Here is a 15,000-nt window from a genome sequence, read left to right on the forward strand (position 1 = left end):
TCTCTCTCCCTCTCTCTCTCTCTCTCTGTTCGTCTATTTCTGGAGGTACAGTTCACGTTCCCTCTGTCGCAGAACAACTGGCATCACGTCGTCTTCGGCGCTCTGCTGTTGCCAAACAAATGAGAGAGTCTGAAGTTACAGAAATAAAAATAGTTTGGAGTGGTGGATTGATTCCTTCTGTCTCTGTTTCCCTGCAGATCAATACTATCAGGTCCAGACCTGGATCCTGTTTCACACCCAGCTGCTGAGAGAATACTCCATCTCTTTCTTTCTTTTTCTTTCTTTCTGTTGTTCTTTCTTTCTTTCTTTCTTTCTTTCTTTCTTTCCTCCCTACCTTCTTCCAATCGTCAAACCTTTCATTTGCAGTTTCTGACCATGATGAGTGCTATAGTTTTTTACTTTTTCTGTCTTTCTTTCTTTCTTTCTTTCTCCTTCTTTCTTTCTTTCTTTCTTTCTCTTCTTTCCTCCATCCCTTCTTCCAATCGTCAAACCTTGTATTTGCTGTTCCTGACCATGAGTGCTATAGCGTTTTTCTTTCTTTCTTTCTCTTTCTTTCTTTCTTTCTTTCTTTCTTTCTTTCTCCTTTTTCTTTGTTTGTTTGTTTGTTTCTTTCTTTCTTTTTTCATTCCTCCCTCCCTTCTTCCAATCGTCAAACCTTGCATTTGCCGTTTTCTGACCATGATGAGTGCTATAGTGTTTTTCTTTCTTTTTTGTTGTTGTTGTTGTTTTTTGTTACAGATTGTTCCTCCTGACAGCTGATGATGTCATAATGAGAATCACCCTCAGATAAACGTGTATGTACACAAACCAAAAAAATAAGACACTAGAAAGTCGAAAAATATGGCACTTTTTCAGCATATCCGACACACGACTTTTTTTTGTTGTTTTTTTCCGAGAAACTTTTGACATTTGTTTATAGGAAGAACACAGAAGAAGAGGAAGAAACACACACACACACACGCACACACACATACACACACACACTCGCGCTCACAGCAGCGACCATGTCGTGTAACTCATGCCCTGATGAACATTACAAAAATATACATTTCTATACAGCATTGCATAAGAAAAATAACACACACACACACACACACACACACACTTGTACAGTATTTCTCTTTTTAAAATGAACTATAGTCCTGTATAGCGGCTGACAAACCATTCAGCGTGTTTGTGTTTACAGTGAGAGTTGGTTGAGTTATGGTTCATTACAATTGGCTATGATCCCGGTGGGAGGACGCACACACACACACACAAGCACACACACACTTTGTACGCTCACACACACACACACACACACACAGTGAGTGGTCGCTCCACCCCTGCCCCAGGAATGGTTGACTGAGTCGTGGTATATTCACAGATGAGTGTTATAATTGTTATCACAACCACTAGATGGACATGCCAGAAGGGACCGTCACACACACACTGTTAAAAACACACAGCTTTTGTATCGCTGTCACACTCCGCTGTCTGTCACTCACAGCTGAGTGACACTGAATTTGATATTTCAATTAATGGGTTTGTTTGACGATGCTGAATTAGCGGATTTCCGTCCCTCCAGACCTGGATCAAATAAGCATTTTGTTTGAACCTGTTGGAGCGCCAGACAGTTGGTGTTTTACTGTCAAAGGACAATTCAAACTGTGTCAATCACAGAAAAATATCAAAAAAATATAGTCGCTGTTGGGTGAAAACCTCATATCACCCAAAATGTCAGCGTTTCAGGAACTCATAAAAACATCAATCTTGGTTTTTTTTTAGAGTTTATCCAACTGGTTTTGAAAGGGTTTCATCAGACCAAGGGTGAGAGCATACTTTCAGATACTTTCCTGTGATTGTCTAAACTTTCTGCCGTTCATTCGTTCACCCTCTGTGGTAAACCCCACCCATCTGGCACGAACGGAGGCTAAAACAAGCCATGACATGTACTGACATTTCATCCAGGTCTGGGTCAGGATTCTAATCACCGTTTTTAATTGGGAGGTAAAGCAGAGGGCTAGGTTGTCAGCCACATCTGGTATGTTAGCGTTGGCCGTGCTAGCACAGATCCCCATCAATATTACATCCAGAGGGCTTGGCAGAAGCAGACAGCACAGTAAATAATCCTCTAAATTTGAAATCGCAAGGCTCTGCTTCATTAACGCCCGAATACAGACTGTTTTTGAAACTTTTAGGCATCATAAATCACAATGGGAGTCTAGGAGATCTATACCAGATGTGACTTCAGCTCCCCAAAATCTGTCTGTGTGTCCTATCTAGCATCTCCAAACACTGGCAAGTCTCACACATTGTGCATACAGGAGAACTGTGTGAGCCAATAGGATCTGCATCAAATTCCTACGTGAAATGGATTCAATTAACTCTCTGGGATCGATTAGCGTTGCCTGGCGCTGTTGGCAGCCCAGTGAATTACCCCCCAGCAGCGCCGCAGTTAGCCAAGCTTCCCGTTAAAAAAAAAAAAAAAAAAGCGCCAGCCTCCATCCGTCTCGCGCTTCCGGCAGCCTTAAAGCAAGCGCTCTCCGAGTAATTGAAAGTATTTCACTTAATAATTGATGCAAGTCTTTTGCCATTAGGCAGTTCCATCAATGTAGCGATTGAGAAAGAAGAGAGAGAGAGAGAAAGAGAGAGAGAGAGAGAGGTTGACTGACTGTAGAATATGATCGAGTTAAACAGGCTTCCTTTAAGGTTAAGGGGTTGAAGTTGAACAAGTTGTTTTTGGTTCATAAAACAAGTTTTCCAAATGGAGAATTGCACTCTAAAATTAGCCATTTTTTTACTACTCTACTACTCTTACAAAATGGCATGAAATTAAAACACATTTTTAGAAAAACAATATATCAATTGTAGGACCTCTGTCTTCTACACACTGTCTAATATTGTTCTTCTAAAACTGGATATGGAGCATTTGAAAAGAGTGAAACCTCTTAAATTCAGTTCACTGTATATTTAGGTTTGTCCTACTTCCATGATTCACTGTCTCTGAGATCTCTCTCTTGGAAAACCCCAGCCCATATTTCTCTCAGACACAAACATCCTATTTGTTGGATGAGTTTTTAAAAAAAAAATTGTTAGAGTTGAGTCATTCTACAAATCCTTCAAAACCAACCACCTCTCTCTCTCTCTTTCTCTCTCTCTTTCTCTCGATTGTGGCTTTTTGTACACAGCAAAACACATTTGGACATTATTGCGAAGGAGTTTTTGTTTCAATAAGGCCAAAAAAATAAACAACAGACACAAAAGAGATTCTGCATTTTCAAACAAAAACAGGTGACAGGGAGTAGAGTAGCACTCTGCCGCTAACTTCCCTTTGATGGACAGAAAATAGAAAACACCTCTACTCTAAGTTCTAATTTACAAGGTAGAAAAAAAAACAGAATCCATGATCTTAATACCTGCTTCGCCTTTGCGCCATTTTCGAAGTTTTTTTCTTGTGTGTGTGTGTGTGTACATGTATTCTTTGTTGTCGTCTACTGTCGTGGTTTATTTGGTAGAAAGCATTGAATTTGGAACACGTCTGAACCAGCGGCTCCCTGTCGCTTCAGAGATTACCTGTATTTTTTTCTGATGTTGAATCGTACACACACATATATATATATATATATATATATCTTAGGTTTACAGTTTGAAACTCAAGCCCATACAGTTTCCATGCACTTGTTTTCCCAAAGCCAGAGCACCTCCCACACATGTGCACCAGACGCGCGCCTGTAGCTTAGTCATTGGCGCCTCTTTTCTCCGAGGTTGTGCAGAGGAACGCGAGAGTGAAAGCTATCTTTTCTAGATAATTTAAATGGAAATTGGCGAGGGAGGACGGTAATAAACCCCCCCCCCCTTCTCAAGCTTCATCCTCATCGTATCCACTACATCCTCTGTACATTAGGCCGGCTCCCGGTGGCTTTATTACCGAGATGTTATTAGCATTAGCTGGATTTAACTTACAAGATGCCCTTTCGGCGGTGGAAATAACTTCATCGTGGCGGCGTGCGGGGGGGGGGGGGGGGGGGGAGGGGGGGCGGGCGTGACCCGGAGGTTGCGTTAAAGCGCGTCTCGCCTGGCGTTTCCATTTCACGCCGCGTCACCTCGCCTCTCCCGCTCCTCATTAACCCGCCGCGCCTTCAGAGGGGCCCTGGGCAGCGCCGCACTGCTTCTTTTAGGCGGGGCGGTGTGTGAGTGTGTGTGTGTGTGTGTGTGTGTGTGTGTGTGTGTGTATGAGTGTGTATATGAGTGTGTATATGCAGCTACTGCTGACAGGCTGCAAGTAGGGTAGCGGAAATGGAAGGCGTAAGCTACCAGCCAGAGGAATTTAGACCATATGATGTTGGTTACAGGCTTATTATATATATTTATCTTTGTGTAGATCATATCGTCTGTTCCCTGCAGAAGATTCATACTCCAATTTTGCCATTTTCATAGCTGACTTTGTCCCATAAATGTAAGACATGTTTCACTACCATGGGGCCGAGCTTAAGCATTGAAAATGTACTGTAAAATGTAAAAAAAAAAAATGGCTCGGCAACAATGTAAAAAGCAGCCAGTTTAGAGTTTTTTTGCAGAACTACGGCGATATATACAAGTACAAGTCGGACGTACTGTAGCCTACCAAATCCGACTGGATGACAAACGACCTATTGACTATGGATCTTGCTCAGCTCCAGCTAATGGATAATCAATCGGGCAATGGAGTTAGAATGCCGTCTCTAAATTTAGACCCGCATCGGCCTAAACGGCGTTATGCGGTTGCAGATAAATGACGAGGTTCCCGTTGCCTTTGAAAAGCACCAGCTGCCTTCACCTTTCACATGTAAGAAGGCTGGATGAAGGGTCATATGTTGGTTTGCTCATGCATAATTTCTGATGTTGAGATGTGAGAGAGAGGCGAGGAAACGTTGAGTGAAGAGAAACAACAGGGTCATCATCGCACTTCAGGGACTTTGAGCTTAAAAGACCATTCCAGCGGGATTGGAGTTTTTTGCTAATTCCCTGCATTTCCTCACTGTTTTACATCACTGTAGATTGTTTTCCAATGCTTTTATCATGTTATGTGATATGGGCTATTTTCCATTATTGTAGTTGTTTTTAAAAGTATGAGTTACTCCCAGCAAATTAAACCCATAAGCTTTCATTTCTGTTTCATTCTCTGGACTATAGCAAGCAGAAGCGTCCTGCTTTGATCTGTCTGTTGGCTTTACTGGGTTGTGATTGACAGAAGGCGGGTCCTAATGTAACCGCAGAGAACGTTATTGGTCGAAAGATTTCTTTTGGAGAGGAAAAAGCAGAAATTGGAAACCACTCCCGGTAATTTTGCCTCTTCTTGTTTACAGGCAGAAACCGGAAGTTATGAAGATGATATGATATGAACTCCTACGATTTGGTCTATAGTATGGTATATGATGTTCATAATCTAGTAAAATGATGTATCTGTGATGTAGTAAATGATGTATATTAAGTATGTAGCCTATATCACATAGATGTGTGTATGTAGTATGTATATATGATGTATGTATATGACATGTACTGTGTATGATGCTGTGTAAAAGCCCTTTGAGACATGCTTGTGATAAAGGGCTATATAAATAGACTAGACTTGATATGAACTCCTTTCAAAATCTAAAAGTTTATAGCCTGATATTAGTGTTCTGATTGGTTTTTCATTCACAGTGATGGATTACCTTCACCGAGCAAATGAGCCTCAGAGGTATGGTAAAACCTCTATTTAAAAACACTGTTAACCAGAATCAACATTAAATGTAAAAAAAACAAAACAAAGAGCTAAAAAGTCCAATATGGCTGGAACGGTCCTTTAAACCCTGTCTCCCCTTCTCTGTCAAGATGGTGTAGAGAACAGCGTAGCCTAGTTTCCAGCGCTCTCCCCCCGCAGCAGAGTGCATTCCCAGGGTGGCAGCGCTCTGCAGTGGCGCTGTCCTTGGTGCTGAATTCAGCTCTCTGTGCTTCACAGTCAGTCACGGCGCAGCGGCTCGGCCGGCCGGCCGGCTGGCCGGCTGGCTGGCTGAGAAACCCGTTTTCCTCCAGCAGGGAGCAGATTTGATTTCACCACGCCAAGGACGACACGCGCCGGCCTAAATATGGAAACCCCTCTCTAGGTTTCGTCGACTATTTCTCGTCACTTATGAGAAGACTATACTAAGTGTTGTGTTTGAGGAGGCTGATATGTGATTGGGAGAGTTGTTGTTCTCTGAATCGTGACACGATTTTTTCCACTTCATGGCGTGCTATCCATTGAGATTCCTTCCTTTCTTTGACTGGATGCAGATTGTGCTGTTTGACGATGGGAAAACTCATAATGGGCTTGGTAGACAAACAATGTTAATGATCATGGATACAGTATAATTTGGATCTCAGCACACAGAGCTAATTATTGTTACACTGTGTCTATAAACTCAGTAATTACTTAATCTGCATCAGATCAAGGGAACACTGTTGTTGTTAAAATACTGTTTACAGGGGGAAATATTCTTGTTTTGTTTTTTTTTCCCAACAGGAGAACGCTGCAAAGATAGCTCATTGATAATACTCAGGGTCATTCATTGTGTATATTTAGCTCATTGTATTTCTATCCATTGACCACTTCATTTCAACCACACCAGTGAAAACAAATGACTGTTTCACTCCCTCTGATTGCATAACCATGCAGTGTTTCCCAAGCTCAGGTCCTATGGAGATTTAGGGCTATACCTCCCAAATCCCACCTTCAGATCGATGCTACTCTTGAGAAGCGCGCCTCCCTCCTCCCACCCTCCGAGCAAGGACCTAAAGGAGGTCAGCTGTTGGAGTCACCTGACACACACCCCCCCCCCCTGCACCTCCCACACCTTCCTGCCCTGTACAAACACCCACCACTAAACCCGTGAGGTTACCTTAATCAGGTTTTTGCAGTTGGTTTCACGCCATCTCCCTCACTGCGTTGGCTTTTCTCGGAGCCACAGATAATGTCCTATCTGTGGCTCTGCTCTATCTTTTCTCTCGGACCACGCAGTCTCCTCCTCCTTTCCTCCTTCTCCCTCACCTGCCAGTTCCACTTTTTACCGTGGCCAGCCGAGCGTCCGCCGTCAGCCTACCAGCCCTGATATGAGGAGGAGAGGAAACCACCTTTTATTTTTCTTATCTCACACCCTTCCTTCCTTCTCCTCTCAATCTCTTTTCCGTCGTTCCGTCCTCTGCCTCCTGCGACCCTAAACCCGGCGTCAAGCATCGTGCCAAACAGAAACCCCCGTCCCCGTTACACGTCACTGGAGGTCCTGGGTCTGAGCGAGAGGTTGGACGGGACGCACCCGCAACAGGCCATCCACAGCGACTTCTGAATGTCCGGGTTTCGGAAGGCGTAGATGATGGGGTTGATGACGGAGCAGCAGGTGGCCGGCAGGACGGTGGCGTAGGTGTATATTACGGGGTAGCTGGAGTCGGCCACGATGGAGTACATGGCGAACGGCAGCCAGCACGCCCCGAAGGCGCACAGGATGGCCGACAGCGTGGAGACGCCTTTGGTGGTGGAGATGGCCACGAACTGGTGCTGCACGGCGATCTGCTGCGCGTGGCGGAAGGCGATCTTGCAGATTTGCAGGTAGAGCTGCATCATCAGGGCGAAGACCAGCAGGAAGGTGACGGCGAGCGCCACGGCGTTGTTTTTGGTGACGGGCCGGCAGATGCTGCACTGGGACTCGTCCCTCAGGCAGTTCCAGCCGAGCGCCGGCAGCAGGCCGAGCGTGAGGCACGACACCCAGATGAAGACCACCATCACGTAGGTGAAGGTGACCGTCCGCTCGGTGTGGTAGGTGAGGGCGTTGTACAGCGATAGGTAGCGGTCCACCGTGATGGCCAGGATGTTGAGGACCGACGCCGAGAAGGCCGAGATGAGCAGTCCGACCGACAGCAGCGTCACGAACTCCACCGAGCTGTCCACCAGGTAGGTGAAGACAAAGTTCAGGATGAGGCCCAGGCCGGCCAGGAGATCCGCCACCGCCAGCGAGCCGATCAAGATGAACATGGGAGCGCGGAGCGTCGGCGTGTAGAACAGCACGGCGATCACCAGAGCGTTCTCGCAGGAGATGAGCGTCCCGGTCACGCACAAGGCGATATCCCAGGGGCTGACCTCCTGCACGGCGACGGCGGTGGTCGCCGGCTGGAGGTCAGGGGTCAGGGTTCGCACCACGGGGTCGGAGGAGGAGTTGGACGGATCCTCGGGGAGACTCCAGGAAGTGGAGGAGTCGAACGGGTCGAGGGCGGAGGAGTTGAGGCCGCTACCGCCGCCGCTACTCATGGCTGCTGCTGCGGCCAGGGAGAGAATCATAGCTGGAGAAAGAAGAGAGAGAAAGAGGGGAGGAGGGAGGGGGGGGGGTGGAAGGAAAGGAGGGAGGAAGGAAGGGAGGGAGGGAGTGAGTCAAGAAGGAATGGAGGAACAAGAAAGGAGAAGGGTTGGATGAAAAGGAGAAAAGGAAAAGTGAAAAGGAATGGAAGTAAGAAGCAATAGAGGAGGGAGATGGGTAAGAAGGGAGGGATGAAGGAAGGAAGATGGGAAGAATGTAGGGAAGAAGGAAGGAGGGGCGGGGGAGTATGTGCAAAGAGGAAGTTAGGAAAGGAGGCAGAGGGAGGGAGGAAAGATGAGGAAGGATGAGGAAAGATGAAAGGTGAGGAGGGAGGCAGTAAGGAATGAGGGAGTTAGGAGGGAAGGTAGGAGGAAGGAGGAGAGGAGAGGGGTGAGGAAGTAAGGGAAGAGGAGAAGAGACCAGAAGTAGGTGAGGAGAGAGGAAGTAGGTGAGTGTGGGGAGAGGGAAGGGAGGAAGGAAGGAGGAAAAGAAAGAAGGGGAGGAGAAAGAAAGGAGGGAGTTGTAGTCGATCATGTGTGAAATAACAGGGAAACGCTCAGACGAAGGGAGTGAAAAAAATGTGAAGAAAAGAAGTGAAGAGAGGAGAGGAAAGCCAAAGAAGACAGAAAAATGACAAGAAAGCGGAGAGAAACGGGCAAAAATTAAGATAAATGAAGAAGAAGAGGGCGTGATATGTAGAAGTGACAAGCATGAGAGGAAAAGGAGAGAGTATGTGAATAAAGAGAGAGAGGGTAAGAGACGTCGATTAATAAAAAAAAACGTGGGGAACGACGATAGAGTGAAGAACAGGTAGAACGAGGATGAGAAAGAGGAGAGAAAATGCGAGACCGGGGGAAACACAAGTTTAAAGTAGAGAGTAGAGGAAAACGGGGAGGAAGGAGGTTACATTTACGAAGGGGGGTGAGGAAGCGGAGGATGGAAGATGTAGATAGGAAAAGGAAAAGAAAGGATGAGAGAGAGATTTTGGGAGGGGGGGGAAGATGGAGACGGGGAAGAGGAGAGGATGAGAAGGGGGAGAGGAGAAATGAGAGGGTGAGGAAGGAAGGAAGGAAGGAAGGAAGGGAAGGAAGGAAGGGAGTGAGGAAGAGGAAGGCATGGTCAGCTACCCCCTTTGACAACGGGGCGAAAAGTGAAGTTATAGACAGAAAAGATATTTAATTTCATTCATTCATTCATTCATCCTTTCATCCACCCACCCTTTCATTCATTCATCCTTTCATCCACCCACCCTTTCATTCATTCATTCATTCATGAAAACAATGAGGCACTTGACCCAAGGAATGCACGTCACCAGCTCCCACGCGCCACGCCGACAGGTAATTAGCAGCAGCACAATAGCAGGTGTGGACACGGACACACACACACACACTCTCACACACACACACACACGCACACGCGCACACACAGAGGCAAAGGTATTCCAAAAATGTTAGCATTTGGCTATTCTTTCACATCTAGGCTTCTTGGTACCTTTAACAATGCAACCAATGCGATATAGACCAAGAAACCGACACAAACACAAACACTAAAAGCAAACGGAGCCTCCAAAGCTGTAATCAGGTGTTCTTCTTCTTCTTCTTACCTAAAAGACGCCGGCCGCGGAAGGAGACGTCCAATTTCCACAGAGTCAAAACCATCACCAACAAATTCTATTTTTAGAGCATCTCTAAAAATGGTGCATGACGTCCTGGGGCACGGCGATAGCTGTCCTATTCACTGGTGGAGCGCGTGCCCGTGTGTGCGTGCGTGCGCGCGTGCATCCAGAACCCCCCCTCACCCCCCCCCCCTCCTCCTGGTTCCCGTCCGGATTCCGAATTCTGATCCTGATCGACACTGCGCACGCAGACAGAAATCGCGAGGCTAATTTTAGCTCAGCCGAGCTGCCAGCGCGCGCCAAGGATGTGGAGCTCCATTCACAAAAATTCTCCCCTCACACCCCCCCCCCACCCCTCCTTCACCCCCCCACCCCACCTTGCCTTTCTTCACCCCCGCCCCCCTATTTTTCATCTCTCCCTTTCTCCTCTCTCTCATGCACTTGCGCGCACGCACACACACGCGCACACACATACACACAAACACACACACACACACACACACCGTCAATGACTGCAAACGGCTGGGAAGGTCACCACCAAACCCCCGCAAGGCTCATTCCATGCTAACGGAAGCCCGTGCAGCCCAAATACAAGCCCGGTTCCACCAGCGACAAAATCACGTTACAGTCCCCAACCGCCAGCAGTTTTAAAAACCGTTAGACTTGTGTTTGTATTTTTAGCAAAGAGAACAATAGCTACCTCAGTTTCATTCAGCTGCAGCGCAGAGCCTGAGCCAGCCGGAGAGATGGGAGACAGGGAGAGAGAGAGAGAGAGAGAGAGAGAGAGAGAGAGAGAGAGAGAGAGAGAGAGAGAGAGAGAGAGAGAGAGAGAGAGAGAGGAGGGGGAGAGATAGCGCTACAGAGACAGAAAGAGATGTAGCTGGAGGTGGAAGGGGAGGAAAAAGAGAGAGAGGGAGAAAATTACCAGGTCCTTGTCTTCTTCTTCCTCCAAGAAAACGAGGATATCTCTCCTTTTTTCCTTGCCGAGTTGTTTCCTTATCCTCCCTTTTTTGTTGTTCTTTTTTGGGGGGGGTAACGGCTTTTTTTTTTTTTTTTTTTTTTTTTTAATATATCCCCTCTCTTTCCCCCCTTTCCCTCAGCGGCGCGCGCTATATTCCTCGGTTGGCATGGTTATTAGCCTTCTGTCGGCAGCTCCGCTCCGTCCTCGCGCTGAGATCCTCGGCCCTCATTGGACGCGCTCATCATTCTCCCCGTCTGACGTCAGAAGTCTCCACTCCAGTCATCATCATGGTCGGGTGTGTGAATCACGGAGAGGAATAATGAATTAATAAATTCCCTCCAGAGGAATCAACACGACTCTTATTGTTATTTTTTTTTATTTATTTTAATTTTATTTTATTTATTTATTTATTTTCTGTAGTTTAGATGGGTGGCGGACACCGGAGGCGGCGGAGGCATCAGGATTATCCCCCCTACACTTAAATCGCCCTTTTCTTTTTCTACCCTCCCGCCTATAGCCCTGCACGCATCTACACCCACACACACACGCGCACACACACACACACACACACACACAAACACACACACATGCACAAGGTCGGAGGAATGGATGCACAGGCAGAGGGGACTTATACATAAAAATAGGTTCTACTTTTTCCTTTGTATAGTTCAATACAGTGCGTCAAATAGTGAATAATAATCCATAGAAACAAAACGACAGTGTGTGTGAAACAATGTTTTTTTCCCCCTAAATTCCTCAGCAGAGGAGGCTGAAACTGCCGCCCCGACATTGCGTCATCAGGTGTGATAAAAAAATAAAAGATAAAAAAATAATAACAACTAAAAGCATATTTCCTAAATCTCTCTGAATCCATTAGGATAGTCGATCCTGGAGCCCTGCGTGTGCGCGCGTGAGTGCGTGCGCGTACTTGTGAGTGTGTGTGTGTGTGAGAGAGAGAGAGAGAGTGTGTGTGTGTGTGTGTGTGTGTGTGTGTGTGTGTGTGTGTGTGTGTGTGTGTGCTTGTGGTCCGCAGCAGCACAGCCAGTCAACCCGCTATACAGGCGGTATGGTGTTATGCAATGCCGGAGCGCTGCTGGGTATCCCACATACACTGCATTGCACACACGCGCGCACGCACACACTCACACGCACACGCACATATGCACTCAGTAGACCCATATGTGTCGCCATGCATGAAGACAGAGCGGCTGCCAAGCTGCATGGAGCTGTCCAGCATTGAAACACACTGCGCAGGCTGCTTTATATAAACACAAATCCCTGGAATTTGAGTCGATAATGTTTTAAATCAAATGTTGGATTGACTGGATATAGAGTAGTATGTGCTATTAATAGGCTACTTGCTATTACGAATTAGGTGTTAGGAAAAATAGCTATAGTAATCCTTTAATACAATTTAGGATGATACTACTATCAGCAAACTAGTCCTTAGAGGAATATTAAAGGAATCTTATAGTGATACCATAGGAGATAAAATATATATATATAGCCTAGATATATACCATTAAGTACTATAAGGTCAAACTAACTTTACCATTAGGTCTATATATACCACTATAAATCTCTATAGGAATATTATAGTGATACCATAGGAAATCAAAAAAACAAATACCATAAAGTATTAGAAGATCACTATTGAGTTCCACAGTAACACTATAAGTCCTGATATTGTTGTGATACCATAGGAGATTAAAAATATTGCATTATGGTCATTATAAACTCACTATACCACTATAAATCCCTATAGGAATATTATAGTGACACCATAGGAAATACCAAAAAATACCATAAATTACTATAAGATCACTACAAACTCACTATTAATTCCACACTAACACTAAAAGTCCCTATAGGAATATCATAGGAATATTATAGTGATACCATATATGACATGAAATATGCCATTAGGTACTATAAGATCACTATAAACTCACTATAGAGTATCATAGACACGCTATAATTCCTAGTATCAATATTATATTATTTTTTTTTCCTTTAGGGTGCCTATAATCTATAAATAGCCTACTCCACTTCTGATTGGATACTGAGATGGCAGTGTTATGAATCAATGACATTGATCGGAGGCCGCGGCGTTATTAATCAAAGGTTTTAATGTCGCGGTTTTGGTCATTTCAAAGTGTGACACCGGCGGGCTGGTGTGAGTAAGATCCGTGATGCGAGCCGCCTCGTTAGGACCGGGGGAATGCGCGCGCGTCAAAGAGGCACGAGCTCACATTCCTCTCCCGGCTCTCTTCGGCTCGAGCTCAATTACATCATCACACCTTTAGTGCAGGAAACTCCCGAGCCGGCCCACGCGCTCTGCACTCTGCCAACCTCTCTCTCTCTCTCTCTCTCACACACACACACACACACACACACACTTTCTTTCCTTCTCATTCTTTCTCTTTCTCGCTCTCTTTTTGTCTCTCTTGTCTTTCTTATTCTATCGCTCTCTCATTTTCTCTCATTCTTTCTGTTTCTCGCTCTCTCTTGGTCTCTCACCATTCTCTCTCTTTCATTCTTTCTCTCTCCTTCTTTAACTGTTTCTCATTCCTTCTGTTTCCTTCTCTCTCTCTCTCTCTCTCTCTCTCTCTCTCCCATTCTTTCTCTCTTTCATTCTCTCTCTCTCTCTCCTCATTTATTGTCCGTCAGCTAAAGGACAACTGAAATGGGAAAGGCGCTTTTGGTTTCTTTGAAGCAGCAACACACACAGACACACACACACACACACACACACACACACACAGACACACCCACACACACACACACACACACACACACACATTCCTTGAAACACATGCTCCTGCTCCCTTCAGTTTAGGCGTGTCGCCTTCTTTTCTTGTGGACTGCGTTTGTATGAATCATACCACATGATTAGAATACAAATGAAGTGTGTGTGTGTGTGTGTGTGTGTGCGTGCGTGTGTGTGTTCATTGACGCCCTCTCCATAGCGGACTCCATTCATCTTTCCAGCAAAGCACCATGGGTAATAGAGAGCTGTTACATCATCTTGCTGTTTTGGTATGCTTTGTAGCAGAAAGCCTGGCCTCATTCTTTCTCTCTCTCTCTCTCTTTCTTTCTCTTTGACTCCATCACTTAAACCCCCCCCTCTCTCTCTCTCTCTCTCACACACACACACACACACACACACACACACACACTTTGGTCTGTCTTTTACAGTGATGACAGTGCATGCCAAGCAGACAGTCAGTCAAACTGCATTACATCAGTTTCCAGCATGCAGTTGTTCTCCTGCAGCCTTCCCACTTCCCTCCGAGAGGACAGACGCTTAACACCGAGGAGCTGGCGTTGCGTAACTCCTTCATATATAGGGCACTGGTGCATGGCTGTGCGTGACACAGTGAAACACACACTGCGGTTATGGAGTGTCATCTGATGTCGGGAAGCCATCGTACACGAAATATTGACAGGTAACATTGGTAAAAAGTGCAGAAGCAGGCATGTGACAGGCAGGTCGCTGGATTGAATCCCAGTGAAAGTCGATGACTAATACAACCTCCCACACACACACGCACACACACACACACACACACACACACACACACATGCGCGCGCGTCACGAAGTACCACTGGGTTCCCGTGAGTATGGTGCTTAAAGGAAAAATCCACCCTAAAACACTTTAACACTGTTAAAAAACATCAGCTATTGGTGATGTGTCATGCATTTCTGGGTCCATTTTGTTGCTTGGTGGGGTATTTTTCTTTTTTTATATACTTTATTGTCAAAGGATTTCTTTCACAACATGTTTGATACATTTCAATCAAATACATCTTTGCTTTGACATTTTTTCTTTTAATACACGTGACAAAAAAACAACAGAAAAAGCATAAATATAGTCAAATAAATAAAAATGCCAATTAAAAAAAAAAAAAAGGGGCAGATATGTAAATTTAAAACCGTGGCATGTTATCTTTCAACTTACATGTATTTTTCTTATTCATGTGGATAACAGGCCAAACGTAGATGATTTGACGTCACATTCTGCTACAATGGAGTTTAAAAGCATAATAATTGTAAAGTACTTAAAATATCCACAGCAAACATCAGGTTTTGGTGT

At 45.4% G+C, this 15,000-nt stretch overlaps 1 protein-coding gene across 1 annotated transcript; it reads right to left on the minus strand.

Annotated features, from left to right (window-relative positions):
- Positions 1-7,243: 7,243 nt before the first annotated feature.
- gpr185b (G protein-coupled receptor 185 b) lies at positions 7,244-8,311 on the minus strand. Its single transcript, XM_071894874.2, has one exon. It carries the CDS (start codon positions 8,309-8,311, stop codon positions 7,244-7,246), a length of 1,068 nt encoding a protein of 355 aa, XP_071750975.2.
- Between the last annotated feature and the right edge of the window lie 6,689 nt (positions 8,312-15,000).

The sequence above is a fragment of the Centroberyx gerrardi genome, chromosome 23, assembly GCF_048128805.1.
Source record: "Centroberyx gerrardi isolate f3 chromosome 23, fCenGer3.hap1.cur.20231027, whole genome shotgun sequence".
Classification (NCBI taxonomy): domain Eukaryota; kingdom Metazoa; phylum Chordata; class Actinopteri; order Beryciformes; family Berycidae; genus Centroberyx; species Centroberyx gerrardi.